This window comes from Aptenodytes patagonicus, chromosome Z (assembly GCF_965638725.1).
Source record: "Aptenodytes patagonicus chromosome Z, bAptPat1.pri.cur, whole genome shotgun sequence".
Taxonomy (NCBI): domain Eukaryota; kingdom Metazoa; phylum Chordata; class Aves; order Sphenisciformes; family Spheniscidae; genus Aptenodytes; species Aptenodytes patagonicus.
In genome coordinates this window covers 1,773,566-1,792,388 of record NC_134982.1, presented here as the reverse complement: position 1 = coordinate 1,792,388, position 18,823 = coordinate 1,773,566, and the positions used below count along the sequence as shown (strand labels likewise).

At 43.0% G+C, this 18,823-nt stretch overlaps 1 protein-coding gene across 1 annotated transcript in view; it reads right to left on the bottom strand.

Moving 5' to 3' along the window:
- The window catches only part of LOC143172834 (methyl-CpG-binding domain protein 2), a 44,259-nt gene extending 25,712 nt beyond the window's left edge, over positions 1-18,547 (bottom strand). Inside the window, exons 1-2 of the mRNA XM_076362655.1 lie at positions 18,303-18,547; positions 3,904-4,063 (exon numbers count right to left, since the gene is read on the bottom strand). Of these exons, the coding sequence (XP_076218770.1) occupies positions 3,904-4,063; positions 18,303-18,415 (273 nt within the window). The 5' untranslated portion in view covers positions 18,416-18,547. The remainder of the gene's footprint in view (positions 1-3,903; positions 4,064-18,302) is intronic.
- Between the last annotated feature and the right edge of the window lie 276 nt (positions 18,548-18,823).

The window sequence follows — 18,823 nt, the reverse complement described above, 5'->3', positions numbered from 1 at the left end:
TCTGCCTGATTACACTTCATAGTTTTAACCAACCGGAGAAATTACCATTCAATTAGCACAGAAGTCGTAAGACCTTTTTATACAAAGCAAAAGTGAGAAACTAAGCTTATAAACAAATCTAGACATCAGTCCTAATGTTTCACCCAGGTAGTCCCAGTCCACTAGAAAAATACTTTCAGATACTTTGGTCATTGCTTTTAGCATGTGCTTTGCATGGTGGATACTGGTTATGGGCTTTATTTTTTTCCCCACTGATGATGACAATAGTAAACATAATGTTACGCTTTTTCATATATAATATATATTTTCATATACAATTAAAGCATCTTTGATGAGCACAGCATCACCAACCAGAGCTAGACAGTAATCGCATGTACTTAAATTTGCACAAAGTATTTTGACAATGAACTTTCCTCACCACATAACTTCATTTACACCAGAACCTTGATAGACCTTGCCTATCCTACAAGCTTCGCATTCCTTGATCTTGTGACATCAAGTTCAAAGTAGTATTTGAAGCTTTGAAGTCCATGACCCCAGGGCATCATGTGCAGTAGCACCAGTATTAGTGGTAAAATAGCTATTAAAACTGACAAAACCAATAATATTACAGAGCCATCTGCCATATGGGGGATAAACCTGGTTTAGCAAACATTTCTAGAACAAAGGTCTTCATCTCAAGTTCATGAAAAATATTTACAGGTTCCTTTCAGCTGCTAATGTGACTTTAAGAGAAGTTAAAAAATAAATCCATTAAGCTTAGAAAAATAAAAAGGGAGATTTCTTCAGGCAGTGTGAGAAATTAAGAAAATTCAGCTACATTAATGACATGGCCCCCAGAATTAAAGCGAAACCCTGATGAGTTGTAAACTATGCAGGAAATACAGGTTCAACGGCTAGATGTCCCATATACTCTTTATCAAGGCTACATACTAGAAAATGGTCATTAGGATAAACTGTTTAAACTAAGACCAGATCAATTCCTAAGTACTGTAATTATAATCTTACTACTTTCCTACTTTATTTCCTTTCTAATCATAGTCACATCTGGGCTTTCTGATCTCATCCTAAACAAACAGTCCCTCATTTGTGGCACTGCGTTTTGAACAACAGAAATAAACTCTTTAGTACAGAAACTTGCTAAGTTCAGCCATCTCCAGCACCTGCAGATCTTCAGATGTACAGGGGAAAAAAAAAAAACCCACACGTTAACAGGAAGCGACTAATATTCAGAGAAACTCTTTTTCACAGGAAGTCATAAGCCAGCCATACGTAAGATTTATTCATGACAAAGGAAAAGCTTCCAGTACATCCTAAGTGAAATAAGTAACAAAGATCTCTACAACCAACACCTCTCCTGAAGAACAGAAAGCTCTTTTGAGCTTTCCAGAGAGAAGACATTATCTACGTATTTCAAATGGTCAGACACAGATCACTTCATTTCAGATGGGTGATTAAGCTCACAATGTTCAGTTTTAGGCACATCTACAAAACTTCAGCCTTCAGAAACACAGACATACTGTGGGCTTTCACACTGCTTGACTACTATCACAAAACAAAATCTCTTCCTACTCTGGGAACTATAGCAATGTATCAGCTAGCAGAACTAGCAATGCTCCCTGCTCATTTTTACTCATTAGGAGTATTTTATGTTCCAACAACAGTTTCCAAAAGAATTTCAGTCCACTACCTTTCCAAAGACATGTATTTCCAGAAGCATCGATGTGCCCCAGACGTAAAAACGTTTTAAAAACTCAGCAATGTATTTCCAGGCCTTTCAAATCCTTTAACCTAAGAAGTCGCTTATAACCACACAGCATGTTTAACCAGTAGTCTCTATTGTGTTTTCTTTTCAATAGAAAGAATTGGTAAGCATATTTTTATAAGCACAGCAGTATGCTGCATCTACTGGCTTCATATTCAATTGTATTCCTTATTTCATTGTCTCTTCAAAAGCACTTCAAAGAAATAAAGTAACTCAATTTGCAAATGAAATGTAAAAATGGTTACACAGAAAACAATGGCAAGATTAGTACAGGTTGAAGCAAAACTCCTGCGGCTCTACCATAAGTAAGCCTATCAAATGTATGCCTTTATTGCCAATACTGAAAGGTCAGTAAGAACGCACAACGCTAAGATTGAAGAGAAGTATTTTGCTAGAAGAGTATTTCCATGTCATTTACACTGTTGTACATTAACATCACAAAATGAAGAGCATTCATTAGCACGTACCATCCTCAGTTCCATTTTAAGTCAGGTGGCATTAATATGTCAATCTTGACATTGAGTTCTAGTCTGCTAATGATGACAATCTCAAAAGTTAGAAGTATGGCAAGACAGCATTTCCATCCACCAGCTGCATAAATCTAACTGCCTAGACACGTCCGAGAAAGAAGACTCAAGTATATTTTGATATTCCTTCTTGAAACATAAAGGGAGCCAAAGAATTTAGAAACATTTGTGGTAAACTGTTTGTACAAAAACAAACAACCCACAAAATGTAAGCAAGTTTATACAGAAACTTGCCTATGCAAGTCTGTCTTTTATGGCCCCCAGCAGCACAGCTGCAAGGCGGACTAGAAGATGACCACAAACAATCTCTCTCGGTGTCTGTGGAAGAAAACGTAACTTCAGGAGTAAGTTGAGATCTCATTTTTAACTATCACAGAAATACTGCAGAAATTCTTGAAAGCTCCTGAGTTACAGATTCAGTCACCTTGAAATAACAAATGTTATTTACCTAAAAAAAAACCCCATTTTTTTCTAATCTTGTATTTAACAGAGCTACTATGAGCAACATTCAAGTAATCTAAGATCACAGGAATGCAAAGTGAGCTCAGACTCATCTAGATTTTATATACCAAATTTTGTAATTTCTGCTCAGGCAAAAAGCCTAACCAAAACCTTTCCTTGGACTACGCCCAAATGTTGTATTATTTGAAAGCCTCATGTCTGTGGGAAGGAAATATTAAATAATTTGAACACATGCTTTAAATAAAAAGAAATCAGCATGAAATGTGTGGTTCATTACAAACGACAGATGACAAAAAACATCAGTGCACAAGGCATAGCTATAAATTGTTAGGTATTTTCATACACTACTGTAAGTTATGAAATCCTGAAGAATAAAACACTTTAAAAAGAAAACATTGCAGGTTGTTACAGACATCGTTTCAAACTGTCATATGAGGTTTCTAAAGTTTGTCCAGGAACATACTATCTGAGGGTCAGCTAAATTTACTTGTCATGTCCCTATGTGCTACATCAGTTATTTCACTTCCGTATGCTTCAGCCTTTTATTTTTAATCTATTATACACATTTTCGTCAATATTCACTGTTGTTCAAAAAGAAATAGACAGTAAGAGAACAATCAGATCAATTGAGAAAGGCCCAATCTTAAACAGGAAAACGCCTGGCCTTGTTAAGCTACATAGCTGTACACAGACATCCAGACTGGTACAGATAAACACATTTGCCTCAGAAAACAAGCTTCCTGGCACATATTGCACACATTAAAAATGTGAACTACTTCATCTCAGAACAGGAAGATGAACATAGCAATTTGAAGCCTTGCACAGGAGAATCTCACAGTGTCAACAGTACTAACTTTTCCCATTTAGAAGAACATCATTCAGGTAGATGACTAGCACTGAGGTCCTTAGTCCCAAGCCAACTCCTGAATTACTCAAACTTTTGATTCATACTTAACCTCACCTTGATATTTTCTCGGTAGTAGCAGAGTATTCCTTCTATTTATGAATTTACGTCTCTACCACTACTAAAAATTAAACATACATGTACATCTTAGAAGCGGGCTGCTTTAAGCAGAAATGAAATTGCTAAATGAACTACAGGAAAGGAAATTCTTAGGATATCCTTAAACACAGTATTTACTAACAAACCTTATTTTGATTGAGAGAATCATTCCTTAGTCTCTGTTTGTTCTTCTGCAATTTACTGGGCATCATCTTTCCCGTTCTGAAGTCAAAACTGCTGAGATCAACAGTGTTTCCCAGGTATCTTGCCAACTGAGGCTTGCTTCTGAACTTCTTACCACTTGGACTAAAAAGAAGAAAACACTTTAGTATGTTTTGTTGTACAAGAGGATACAACCTTGACTTCTTATAACAGGTTTTATACCTTGTTAAATATCTAAAAAGTTTCCATTATCTTTATTCCATGTGGCACGTTCATTGATGTGTTGATTGGTGATGGTATACCTGCCCAACCTCTGCATATCCACTCCCATCCTTTGCACAGGATTTAATTTGTATGTCAGACTGTTGGAGGCTAGGATACACTACACCTTGGGAAGCTGGGTTAGCCGCACAGCTAAACCAAACTCCAGTATGAGAAGTATAAATGTCAGACTGTGGCCAAGTGAGGGACCCTCTCTGCACTAATGTAAAGACTGTATGCAAGGTTTAAACCGAATGCTAGCTAAGGCCAACCTAGACTCAACAGCAACCCTTCTCAGCTATCAAGCAGCAAGGCATTAAACAGATGCGCAGAACTAGGATTTGAGGTGACATGACATCTCTTAGCTATTCAGTCATTAAGACTGGTGAGCGAAGCCAGATAAGTAACCGAGCAACAAGCAAGCAAGCAGCAAGCAAGATGATGCAGAACATGAAACAGGTCCAAAGCTGCAACTGTGTATATAGATGCCACCATAACAAACAAAACCACTTGTAGGGAAGTTATTTAAATCATCTTCATTTGGAATTATGGAATTATTATTACCCCAAAGTCCCAGCTGATGTTTTTGAGTAACATCAGCAAATACCTGATTTCCAGCTATCCTAAGGAAGTGGTATATCTACCGATCTTTACATCACAGAACTTTCTATCCCCTCATCTCTACTTCATTCTCAAGCATCCCGAACACAGTCACACACATTGTGCATACTGTCTGCACTAAATACACATTTAATCCATGCATATTTTCACCGACCTCACTGGGGATTCCCGTAGACTTACTAACTACTCTGCATGCCCTGTGTGCAAACCATTGCTAATAAGCACCTTATTGACAAGAAGCTATATAGCTCGTTTCACTGTAAGGGACAATGGTGCTGCCCCCAGACTTCAAAGCTCAGCAGAAAATCAAGAACTGCTATGTAAAACTCAGACTACAACACCAGTTTGTGATAGCCTCTCAGTATAGACAGCCGTGAAAATGGCTAAATACCCATCATGTGAAGTCAACACTCTCTTGGTCTAATGCAAACTTCTATCCAATGAAACAAGCCAAGTGTCAAAATCCTCCCAACTACTGAAACCCAAAAGGTTAACTGAGCTCAGAGAGTTTTTCACGCCACTTCCTTTCTGAAGAAAACTACCGAAGTTTTTTGTTTTCTTCACTTTTCCAAAGTGTTGTGTGTTTTTTTTTTTTTAAACTTAAAAACACCTTGAGGCAAGAACTTCCCCACAGAAGAATATGTGTTGAATTCTGGGAAAAATAGCTAATTAAGCTGAACAGTTTTCAAAGTCATTTAAATGAATCCAGAAATATGGAAAGACATAATTACCAAGAGGTAAAGGGTGGGAGAAAAAGACTTAAAACAGATCACAATCTGAAGCTAACCTCCTCAAGGATGGGTGTGGGAGGGAAAAAAAAAAACCCACCACACATACGTGTACACACACCCCACCACAAAACTCTTTTCTACTTCTCGTAAACCAGTAATTGAAGCTATGCTATAAGCCAAACTAAACACACCACCAGTTTTATTTTAGATAGTGGCGATTAACACCCTGGCTTGTTAACAGTAGGAAAAATTCTGCACTGAAGGTCAGAGACAGGGCAAGTAAGTTTGCTGTTAAAATAATCTGACCCATTGTCTTTCATTCCTATTCAGGCACCTGTAAGAAAAGTTCAGGATAAAACCTTGTCCAGAATTGCTGCCTGCCTAGCTAGATGTCCCTGCTTCCTAACAGACTGGAAGGGCTGAATTTACTGAATAAAGCCTCCTGTTATGAATTGCTTTCCCAGCTTTCCTAATGAACATAAAACACTGAATGAAAAGGAGAAAACAATGACTATAAGCAAACCCTGAAGTTGGTGTTAATAGTCTCCATTCCAGACACTTTTTTTTTTTAATTAAAAACTGTATACACTGGGTCATTTTAGCCCACAGCTAAGTAACTACTAAAAATGATGTAGAAATTTGACATCCTACATCGTCTTCTATTATATCCCAATTTTGGTGCCAAAGATGAAACACGCTATCTTTCATTTTTCCCATATCACCATCTTCTATTGTTCCGTAAGAAGCTAACAGACTGTGTCATCAAGACAGCACCCTTTTTACTAGCTTTCCTCTTCAGGTTCCTCGGAGAGAAATGCTTCATGTACACCTCAAAGGAATCCAAAATTCCAGCAGTGAGCAGGTATCAGCCTACCCTTCACTAAAAATTCTTCCTGTAGAACCCTGAAAACAGATTTCAGAAACAAAAGCAAACTTTATAAATGCATCCAACATTCTTAAATTCTATTATTTACACATCTAACATTTTGGGGGTCTTGTTTATTTGTTTTGTTCAATAATCAAAATGCAAATCACAGCATATGATCCAATATTCCATATTAGCATCTGCATGGATCATTGGTAGGGCTGGTATTAAACACTATTTCAATCCACAGCACAAAATCTACCATTCAAGTTAACGGTGAAACTCTTAGCAGGGACAGACTGCAATCCATTAGCTAAATATCTAGTTTCATCTTAATTTCAGTGTTAAGAATTGCATTTTTGTGCCAAGATTAAAAAATAAAAAAATACACAAATTAAAAAATAATCCAAGACAAAAAAGAAGCAACTGAAAATAGGCATTTTTTCACTAAAAAGCGTTTGACATCCTGTCCCACAGCTTTTGCTTCCATGTTTTCCCACACTGGTGTGAAGGATGATAGACTTGCTCTATCTGCCCTTGACCTGACATGACAAGAGCAAACAAAAAAGGCAGGCAAAGAGGAATCTGTCCGCCTTGGCTTTGGTTGCCACTTCAGTCAAGTACTTATTCTGGACTTCTCCACATCCCCCTTATTCCACCATTCATTCTCACTGTCCTACTCCTTTTCCAGGTGTTGCTGCCTCCAGTCAGCACTCAGTGACCACAGTACCACCCTGTCTCCACAGAAGTATGTCACTCCTTTGCATCCCACTACATTCATATTGTTGTCAATGCATCTTTTCCTTCCAAGTGGTGAATCAACCATCTGCCCTCTCTGACAAAAAGCAGAAATTCTTTTTCTTAGTCCTTAAGTGCATAGTCTTCTATTCCTTATTATTTTCATCCTAAATCATCCCCTTATCTTTGAAATCATCCAATTTCTCCTGATTATTTTCTGATCCTCACTTGTTCTGATGATGCCCCAGGTATGAAACTTGCTCGTGATGCATAGCACACACCACTTGTGCGTCCAAGTTAACGGACATTAATAACAGACTGGTGCCAAGAATATTATCCATGCAACTCCATTAGTAGCTTATGACAACCAAGAAGCCCTTGTTTTATCATAACCTATTATTGTCTCCTCTTCACTCCATACCTTAACCATTTCACAAAACCTGTAGTATTGTCCATTCTCCAGCTTCAATGAAATCTAATGACACACAATTGAAAGTGCAGTTCGTTGAAGTCCAACAGATTGAGTAGCATTCCTTCTGCTTACTTCAGAACATTATTTTGGCACAAACTCTAAAATCTAGTGAATTCTACTACGACACTACATTTCATTTGATTCCATTTTCCACAAAAGCCCCTATCCTTAATTGTTCTTCATTTCAGAGTTTCAGCAAGTTCATATGATGTCAAAATACTGGAGAAAGTATATGCTCTGTAAGCCTTCTGGTTCAACCTCAATAGCTGGCAAACAAAATACCCACTGGCCTTCCGTTCAGTTTCAAGGCTGCAATTTTTTCTGTTGCCATCCAGACTCATCATTTCATATCTCAGACCTTCCCTCTGTTCTAAGTAGGAGATGAATACGTGAGCTGGAAGGATTTGAATAAACTCAAAACTTTATTTCCACCCCACCTATATTAGCTTTCACATATATTCTTTTTTTCACTACCAGTCCTGCAGTTGTTTCCATTTTCTACTCTGAAAGTGTAGGCTGTCAAACCACTAAAGTAATGCCTTAATTTCTGAATCATTCCCAGATTATCTTCAATCTCTAACCTGCTCCTGCTGCAAAGCTTTCTCTTACCTGCAGAGAAAGCTCCATGACGTAAAAGTCAAATAAAAGGCCTATTTGCAGAGGCTTTATTTGAACATCTATTAAATAATTAGTATGCACTAACGGAAAAGAGTGAGATTATAGAACCTATTTAAACCAGTGTGTCTACGTAAAAGCCTGCTACTTACACATCTTGGGTGAAACTAAGAAACAGCATGTTCTTTCCCCCCCCCAAAGGTGTTAAAACCAAGTTTATGTTCAAACTTAGTTTTGAGCAGAAAAGAAAGGTGGAAGGAGAGGTATTAAGCTTTCTTCTCTCTGAGAAGGCACTCTGGATGATACTCTGGAGATATCTTAGAAGTCAAACTGAAAGGGACGTTGAAGAAAGCTCAGACTTTGAAGTCACACTTGCTGCAGAAGATTTTTAAAATGCATTGCTCTGAGTTCACATACTCTAAAATTTCAGCTGCTACAAAAGTCAGAAGCATGGACCACTACATTATTTTAAGGAAACATTACATGGATATGGGAGGACCCAGTAAAATTTGCCCTGATCCACATATTCTGCACATTCATTTTTATACTGACTTCTTTCATGCAACAAGAAGCACATGAAAGCATTCTTTCAGGGTTAAGTTCCCACTGACTGGAAAAGGAGAAACATAACCCCCATTTTTAAAAAGGAAAAAAGGAAGACTCGTGGAACTACAGGCCAGTCAGGCTCACCTCTGTGCCTGGGAAGATCATGGAACAGATCCTCCTGGAAGCTCTGCTAAGGCACATGGAGGACAGGGAGGTCATTCAAGACAGCCAGCATGGCGTCACCAAGGGCAAGTCCTGCCTGACCAACCTAGTGGCCTTCTATGATGGAGTGACTACATCAGTGGACACGGGAAGGGTTACAGATGTCGTCTATCTGGACCTCTGTAAGGCCTTTGACACGGTCCCCCACAACAGCCTTCTCCCTAAACTGGAGAGGTATGGATTTGATGGGTGGACTGTCCGGTGGGTGAGGAATTGGTTGGATGGTCACATCCAGAGGGTAGTGGTCAACGGCTCAATGGCCAGATGGAGATTGGTGACGAGTGGCGTCCCGCAGGGGTCCGTGTTGGGACCGGTACTGTTTAATATCTTCGTCAGTGACATAGACAGTGGGATCAAGTGCACCCTCAGCAAGTTTGCAGATGACACCAAGCTGAGTGGTGTGGTTGACACGCCAGAGGGATGGGATGCCATCCAGAGGGACCTGGACAAGCTCGAGAAGCGGGCCCGTGTGAACCTCATGAGGTTTGACAAGGCCAAGTGCAAGGTCCTGCACCTGAGTCAGGGCAACCCCCGGTATCAATACAGGCTGGGGGATGAAGGGCTTGAGAGCAGCCCTGCCGAGAAGGACTTGGGGGTACTGGTGGATGAAAAGCTGGACATGAGCCAGCAATGTGCGCTCGCAGCCCAGAAGGCCAATCGTATCCTGGGCTGCATCCAAAGCAGTGTGGCCAGCAGGTCGAGGGAGGGGATTCTGCCCCTCTGCTCTGCTCTGGTGAGAGCCCACCTGGAGCACTGCGTCCAGCTCTGGAGCCCTCAGCATAAGAAAGACACGGACCTGTTGGAGCGGGTCCAGAGGAGGGACACGAAAATGATCAGGGGGATGGAACACCTCTGCTCTGAAGAAAGGCTGAGAGAGTTGGGGTTGTTCAGCCTCGAGAAGAGAAGGCTTCGGGGAGACCTTATTGCAGCCTGTCAGTACTTAAAGGGGGCTTATAAAAAAGATGGGGGCAGACTTTTTAGCAGGGCCTGTTGCAACAGGCCAAGGGGGAATGGCTTTAAACTAAAGGGGGGTAGATTTAGACTAGATAGAAGGAAGAAATGTTTTACGCTGAGGGTGGTGAAGCACTGGCCCAGGTTGCCCAGAGAGGGGGTGGATGCCCCATCCCTGGAAACATTCCAGGTCAGGCTGGACGGGGCTCTGAGCAACCTGATCTAGTTGACGATGTCCCTGCTCATGGCAGGGGGGTTGGACTAGATGGCCTTTAGAGGTCCCTTCCAACCCAAACCATTCTGTGATTCTATGATTCTATGACATAGCGGAGCCTCTGGTCTGACTAAACTGCAGTGTGACCCAACTTTGAGACAATTTAGAATTGCAAGACTAATGTGGGATTACACAGGAATATCTCCACATAGAATTCGACAACAGATTGTTGTAAGACTGTTTTTTTCATAAGTATTAACTGAAAATGCTACAAATATTTAGTCTTACCTAAAGACAGTTAACTTTCTATAGCTTTTTTAAAAAATTTCTTAACTTCAATTAGAAATTTCTGGGGTTTTTTTCCAAATAGAAATATTCTATTTAGTGCACCTGAGAGACTTAGTTCTACCATAGTTGACATGCGTATGAGCACTTAAACTTTATCCTGTCAAATTAAACACCGTGCAACGTTTTTCGACATAACCAATTAACAAAAAACAGCACACCTCAAAAGAAGTGACGTGCAAAAACATCTGAAAACTATTCTTTCAATGACTTTATCAAGGCTTAAATCACTTTATACAAGATTAAATTAAGAACACAACCCTTCACCTCCAGCTATATGCTTGTGCAAATTCACATACTATACAAATTGAAGTTCTTAGTGGGCTGAAGGTGATTATGTTATATAATGAGCTTGCAAGGAACTTTTTTAATAAAGACACTTTTCAGATGTTTCCTGTGAAGCAGTAGAGCAAGCTAATTAACGTACAAGGAAGTTACCTTGAATTTTATCATACAGCAAAACCTACTTGATGGTAGCCTATCTGGCCCCCTCCCCAGTTCAAAATGCACAGCAAGTTTACAGGCAAGATAGTAGTGTGGCTTATTAAAACAATAATCTTGTTGGCAGACATTTCTGGGTTCGGTTGCTTTCAAAAAAATTTTGGCAAACTTCCTTTTTTTTTTTTTTGAGTTTTTGCTTCCTGGCCCTCCCCATCAAACAGATTTTTGAGGAAAATTTCAACCACAGCAAGCTAGGTGCTCCAACAGCAGATGATAACTGGGAAAACATGCCGTCTTCTCCAGGTTTAAAATGTCTCGCTTTTCAAAGCAGCTCTAGCTTCACAGTTTTGCAGCAGTGGCTAAAATGATAAGAAACTGAAGAAAGAGAAGGTGTGATCTCATGGCTATTAAAACTACAATTCCTTCCCTTAATTTAGTATTTACACCCTCTACTACAGCACTGCAGGGTCAGTCTAAACAAATCAGTCACGCCACCTATCCCAAGGTGGCCAACAGATGCCTAGTTCCTGTTTTCTCAGGATCCCATCTGGCAGGCTGTAGTCTGACCTAGAGCCACACACCAGTGAAGAGGAAGAAAAATGCTAAACACTTTTGAAAAGGCAATTCAGATTGAAGACATCTTAATTGGGCTACCTAACAGAGGTAGAGCAAGGCAAAGTATTTCTTCCAGTCACTCCCCTCCGTAGGTTGGGAATGAAGCCCAGGAAAGTGAGGAGATTGGAAATATATCCAAGTATTTCATAGTGTAATACTAAATAAGACCACAGAAATCCCACAATAAAATTAGTTGTTTGATCTTATGTTCAAGGGAACCTAATACTGGACAGCTGCTGACTAAAGCCTCCTAGGTAGCTGACCTCTAAGGGATCACAACAGATTTGTTCACCACGGTGTCAAAACTGCTCTGCAACTGTTGGAGGTATCTTTCCTCAAAGATTTGTTTGCAAATACTCAAGCACACACTCTTGAACAAGACGTTCGAAGATTCGGTAGAGAAGTCACTACATGAATGGCATAACATAATACATTTTCATGCCTTCAAAGGAGTTCAGCATTTGGTATCTAATTTCACTTGCAACAAAAATATATTTTTTACACAATAGTATGTATAGTTTATACCACCACACGAAATCACCAACAGCAATTGACACCAATAAACTGTAAAAGGTTAATTTCTAGATTGTTATTTAATCTTCTATTTAGGGAACTATTTTGGATTCATTTGTCAGAACCTATTTCTGCTTCCTAAACAACCCGATGAGCTCCTTTGCTGGGACAGAGGACTGATTCATTGTGCCCTCGTAAAATGAAGTCAGAGTTACCACTATGACTTCGTAATAATCTTTATTATCATTCAGTACAGGGATGAATTCACCCTATAAAGAAAATAAATTTATTTTACACACTAAGACCCTATTAGGCAGCACAGTTCAACCAGCATTCCCAATGCTGCCCCAAACCGAAGGGGAGATTGTTACCATGCATTTTCAGAGATCAGTGAAAGTAATTGAGCCATGGAAATACAAAATAACACCTGTTCCACTTAAACTTCTTTTTTACATTCTCCTTCCAACAGGCAAAAACAAAAGGCAGCCAAAATATTCAAACTAAAACCTAAAGATGATCAGAGAAAGCCTACACAAGAAAACTTGGGCTAACTTGTTTGTTATTATCATTGGCCTTGTGTTGGTTTTCATGTAAGTTTAGAAAAGCAGTACAGTTATGAGCAGTGAAGGAGAAAAGATGCAGACCTTCAGAAGGGATGAGAAGAACAAGACGGCAACTGAAAATTCTCCTCAATGAAGGCCAGCCCCTGAAGAGGGTGCACGGCAGAAAAAAAGCTATAATAGGAGCAGCACTAAGAAATTAACAAGCAGCTAATGGCAGCAATTTTTTTCTTGCACAGAAGGTGGAGTACATTCTCAAAATTTAGACCTCACTATTAGGACTTGCTCTATGCACTAATTACCTTTGGAAACAAAACAAACCAATAAGCCTATGTATAACATAAGCACAATTGAACATCACTCTGGAAGTCATGACTTGCTCGCTTTTAAAGACAAAGGTAAAGGTCTCCCTAAAACAAAACAAAACAAAACAAAACAAAAAAAAAGGCAAAAAGCAAAGCACAGAATTAAACTAATCCTACTGTCACTGGAAACTCTCCGGCATTTATCTTACTGTCAAACCACAAAACAAACTTCAAAGGGATGTCTGTTTGCCCCGTGGGTACACCTATACTGGAAAAGCTTTTGTAGTTAAACTTAACAGCCTGTTAGAATCCACTGAAAGCGGTGTCAACTACTTGGCTTTTTTAATCTCGACTAGAAAGGAGTAGTTCTTGCTTGCTTTTTTCCCACGAGGAACAAATGCATCAAAACAGAGTATTAACTTGCTGCTGCTATGAAAGAAGTAATTTCATGCCAGAGTTTAAGAAACATTTTTCAACCAGTAAACGCTCTAGGGGGTTATATACACTAAAGGGATTTTACCCACAAAAAGAAGGGGTAAAGAAATCAGAAGCTGAGATACCCATGTTCAAAGTTCCCACTTTACTCAGACTTTTGCAGGACTTTGGAAGTATGACTGAGTCTTTTGACAGGACAGCAGCACCCCCTACCTCACACTACACTGAATAAATAATACTTTAAAAAAATCCTGATGCCAATTTACTACAGTATTAGGCCTTACACAAATAGGTTACTACTAGGAGAGTCACTTAAAAAATGCCCTTTGTGTAGGTACAGTTTCTCAGAGAACTTTGATTAAAATAAGGTAACAACAGTTAGGAGAAACTGGAAATATGGTTCATACAAGCACAGCAGCTTGATTTAAAAGAAAAATCAGATGCATAGCCTTAAATGTAATATCCTGTCTGTAGACAAAGTGAAAGAATACTCATAGATTATCACTCTGCAGATATGGGGAGGACATTATAAAGGACTTTGTAGCAACGACAGACAAGCCATTCAGAAAGAGGACTTCTTTTTCTTGAGGATGAACAAAAATTACTTTCCAGCTCGCCTTTGCTGTAAGTTGAGGGTTTGCTTTATAGTATGGACAAGACGGTCATTAAGAGAATTCCTACCTCCTTTAAACCAGAAAAGATCACATATATTCCTGGAAGTTGCTACGTATCTCAAACTGATTCAAAAGAACACTGTTTTGTCTCAGCACCATCGTAATCTTCTTCTTGACTTTAATCCCTATCATTGTCACTGCGAATATTCCTTGCTCTTGAGACAGAGCATCTGCATTCACTGCAATACGCACTCGAGCCGCCGGCACCGCGCACCAGACCTATCGCACGTATAACCTTCCAGGAAGTTACCTGATGTGAGGATTAAAGTCTAAACCAAATACGTATTCCGAGAATGCTGTGCTGGTTTTGCATTTGTCCTACATTTGGTATAATGATTTTTAACGCACTATTCCCTAGATCAAATAAGTTTACATTACTAAATATAGTAATTCTCTCCCCCCTCAAACTCAGCTCCAGAAGGATTAGCTTTTTCTCCATCACCGTCAATGAGGATTCTGCAAGCCAAGCCAGGCCTCTGGTGTCACCTGTGTGAGCCTACTATCCTCAAATCAAGACACACATGGAAATCCATTTCTTCTGACTGTTTGCGTAAAATTAAGCAATTGGAAGTTTAAGTGAATTATTCTGAAGATGTACAAAATTAAAATGCAACATACATTTTCGTTGCTGTCCTACAGTTGCCAAAAGAGTCTGGTATTGCTCTTTAAGTGGTCATGCCAAATCCTGACGATGCAGGCTCTTAGGGAATATTAGTCTGTATAAGGCGCACAAACTAAAACCCACTTTGTACCCAACTACATATTTTAACAACGTAGCATTTATTAACATTCTTTTTTTTTTTCCCCAACAGAGCTAGAGTGACGTAACTCTTTTGAATGTATTTGGCCTGCTCTACTTACTGGATCAAAACAGATTTCCATTTGTTTTAAATATAGCAGTGCTGAAATCTGCCTCATAGCTATAACAGAATGAAAAGGGAGGGGGGGGGGGGGGGAAGGATAAATTTCCTATGCCAGTCCTGCCTGCAGCCATAAAAACATTTTTTATTTGTTTCACTTTGGTTGTGCAGAAGTAGTCCTGTTACTGAACAGAAGTTATTTCTCTAGACATAAATGACTACTTAGTTTTCCAAACCTGTAATCTGTAGTGAAATCAACAAACTCTAAGCTATGAGCTGCCTGGTAAGTTTTTAGTTTCAATTTTGCGGTTGTTTGGCAGAAGATCTGCATCACTGCTAACCATGCTGGAAGGCGTCCTAAAATTTGAAACATTTATTCCTACCACTTTCCCACATTAAAAAGACAGAATTCTAGAGTCAGTGATGAGCAGATTACAGTCTTGCATCTTCAACAAAAATTGTGTTAAAGAGTTTCTTAACAGGGTTTTAGGCAACAGGAGTGGCAAAGTCTGAAGAATGAAGGCTCAGATCGTTACACAGAAGAGGCTAACCTCAAAAGCTGTGGTTTGATCCAGTACAGTATTTGTGAAGTATTTCCACTACACCCATCTTTTAATAGCTTTTTTAATGACAATCACGAAGGTCAGAAGGCTCATGGATGTATGTGAAGAGGGGGGAAAAAACATTCTACTAGAAGCTATGGGAAGTGTTTTACTTTATCTGAGCAACTGGTTCACAACTTCCTAAAGCGTGACATGTTAAAATACCATAAAGCAGTCCCAAAACAACCAAGTTTCAAAATGCAAATGAGGTAGATTGCAACATGTATTAATCCTGCAAGAGCTGTTCTTAATTACTATTATTATTTAGACCATCACAGTAAATGAAGCTTTGTCCAATCCATTTTGGGTTTTTCCCTAGCCTTAAGAAATCATAAAAACATAAACCACAGGTTTTTAGTCAGCTAACTAAGGTGCCTTAGTGAACTTACTGGGGTGGCATATCATTCTTTGCAAAGCAAAAACTAAAACCTGGAAATACTAGAACTTACTGCATTTTCCCCATGTTTTCATAGTTTAATTAAGGATCTGTAATACATAAAACACCGACAGCCCTACATTCTGATGGGACAAACATGTGGCTAAACTCAAGTGTTTTTAAAACAGGTCATTCTGAGCAAATAGCTGAAGTTATTTGGGCTGTCTACACTAAATATATTCCAATATAGTCAGCAGTGACTGTCTGGCTTGAGAAAAGCCTGGCATTTAATTCCGGAAAGAATAATCCTACGCAGAAAGTTCAGTTTAGCAATCTGCAGAAAAGCAGGACCCATCCAGACAAGAGGATTCAGATCGTAGGCTCAAGTGCAATCGTTCAGACAGGCTTCACGAGGCAGCACCGCAGAAAGGAAAGGCAGATGCAAAGAGAGAGACAGTGATGCCAGATGCTACCCAATCATCTGCCGCAGTATTAGCATACGGTTGGGAGCGCAAGTCAGACAAAGGCGGTAAGACAAAAACAGAACTTGTCTAAAAAAGTTTTCAACCGGATTCATTCAAAAAGCTGACGAAAAATCAACATTCCTCCTCCACATCTAGCGACCCTTTTGTCAGATGTTTAATTTTCTTCAGCAGCAACACGTGATGGGTCAAATGATGCCATACTCAACACTGACGGAAACCACCTTTTCCATTAGCTGGTATCTGAGAGGGAGCAAGCACGGCTTCTCATTCCTCCAGCTGGGCAGCAGAAAGACTGAGTCCATTCACTGCAACAAAAGGAGACTGCTAGGCCTGCTCGGAAACAGCAGTGTCAGGGAGGGGTTCCAGGTGTGGTTCATCAGATGCATATAGAGCTATAAATAGAGGTGCTGTGGGTAAGAGGTTAGCCGTTGCAGAAGACGGCTTCCTCTGCTGTGCAGCAAGCTGGACTTACAGAAGCACGGCCTAAGAGCAAGACTTCAGAATTTATTTGATTTCTGCCTTGAGAAAAGAACTATCTTTTCAGTTTCTGAAAGCAAGCGGGAGGGTGAAACAAAATTAGGTTGCTGTTGCTTCTCTTGGTTTTACTATAACCGGTGCAGTAATAACGAGAACATTTAGCAGTGGCAACACTTCTCCAATTTTCACATGCTTTGAACTTTGCTAAAATTTCAACTGTTGTTACTAATGGTAAGCTTCCTAATTAATTCGGTGTGGGGGCTGTGTGTCCCACCAATGACCTAACTACTTTGGTAGGACGTCTTGGGTACAGATTATGGCAACTGACTCCGTTTAAATGCAGGGGGGTGTTCTCTTTAGGCTGATCCCGCTCTACTGAAAAACTAGGCTCGGGAGGGTTGTCACAGGCCAGCGGGCAGCAGCACCAGCGCGCCTCTCCCAAAGGAAAACCGGGCTGAGGGGCTCCTGCTAGCTCCTGCCAGCTCCCCGGCTGCCCAGCTGTCAGCCCTGCAGTCAGCCAGCCCCGCGCTGGCAGTCGCCTGGTGGTGGCAGGGAACCATGGAGCATCGCTACAGCCAGCCGGCGGCTCCTCCCGAGCGAGGGGCACGGCTGGCTGCCGGGGCTCCTGCACACGCGGCAGGAGGAGCTCCGGCGGCGGGGGGGGGGGGGGAGGCCCGGCCTCCAGCCTGCCCTGCGGGCGCCGCTCCCCGAGGCCCCCCACGCCGCCGGCGGGAGCCGCTGTCCTGCGCCCACGGCCCCCGCAGGCGGCGGCCAACCGATCCCCCCCCGCCGCCGCCCCCGGGGCTGGGCTGCCTCGGGGCGCTGCCCGAAGAGAGACGCCCGTCCGCCCCCTCCTCTCCCGGCACCGGCGCTCTCCTCAGCGCGGCCGCGAGGGCCGCTCCCCGCAACGGCCCGTCAGGCGGGCGGCGGCGGGAGGGGACCGGCCCCGACCACCCAGCGGCGGGAGGGCACCGGCCTCACGGCCCCTGACAGGCGGGCCACGGCGGGAGGGCACCGGCCCTCTGACAGGCGGGCGGCGGCTTGCGGGGACCGGCCCCATCCTCCCACCGGCCCCTGACAGGCGGGCGGCGGGAGCGGACCGAACCCCTCAGCCGCCCCCCGGCAGGCGAGCCGCGGCGGGAGGGGAGCGGCGCCTCCCTGACAGGCGGGCGACAGGAGGGGACCGGCCCTCTGACAGGCGGGCCGGCGGGAGGGGAGCGGAACTCCCCGCGGCCCCTGACAGGCGGGCGGCGGGAGGGGACCGGGACCGGCCCCGACCCTCCCCGCCGCCCCTGACAGGGGGGGACCTCAGGGAGCGGGTGGCTGCGCCGGGGTGCGGGCCCGGGGGGGGGGGGTGGGGGGGGGGCGTAGGAGCGCTGGCGCCGGTCGCTGCCCGGGCCGACCCCGTCCCGCCGGGGGAGCGGGCTGTCACGGGCCGGGCGGCCCCGCCGGCACGTACCTGAAGTAGTAGACATCGCTCTTGCCGGCGCTGAGGCCCGACTTGCGGATCACCTCTTCCTTCTTCCAGCCCGGGGGCAGCGCGGGGCAGTCCATCCTGCCCTGCTTCTCCATGCACCGGGCGCAGGGCCCGAGGCGGAAGAGGGACGAGCGGGGAAGGGGCTCGCCCGGCGCCCGGCCCCCGGCGCTCGCAACAAGAGCTTTATTGTTCCCGGACGCGGCCGGGGCCGGGACCCCCTGGCGATGGCGGCCGCGGCGCGCTGCTCGGCGCCAGGAGCGCGGGCTGCGCGCGCAGCCGGCGGAGCGCTCGCCCGGCGCCCGCTTCCGCGGCCGAGCCCCGGAATCCGTGTCAGCGGCCCTCCGAGCGGGGCGCGGCGCGGCCTAGAGGGGCCAGAGCGGCCAACCCCCGCCGACCATAGAGAGCGCCGTAGGCGGGACAGAGCGGCCGCGGCGGTGCCGGCGCCGGCAGGGGCACGGGCTGCCGGCGCCGGCATCTTGGGGCGCCCGAGGACGTCCTGCGAG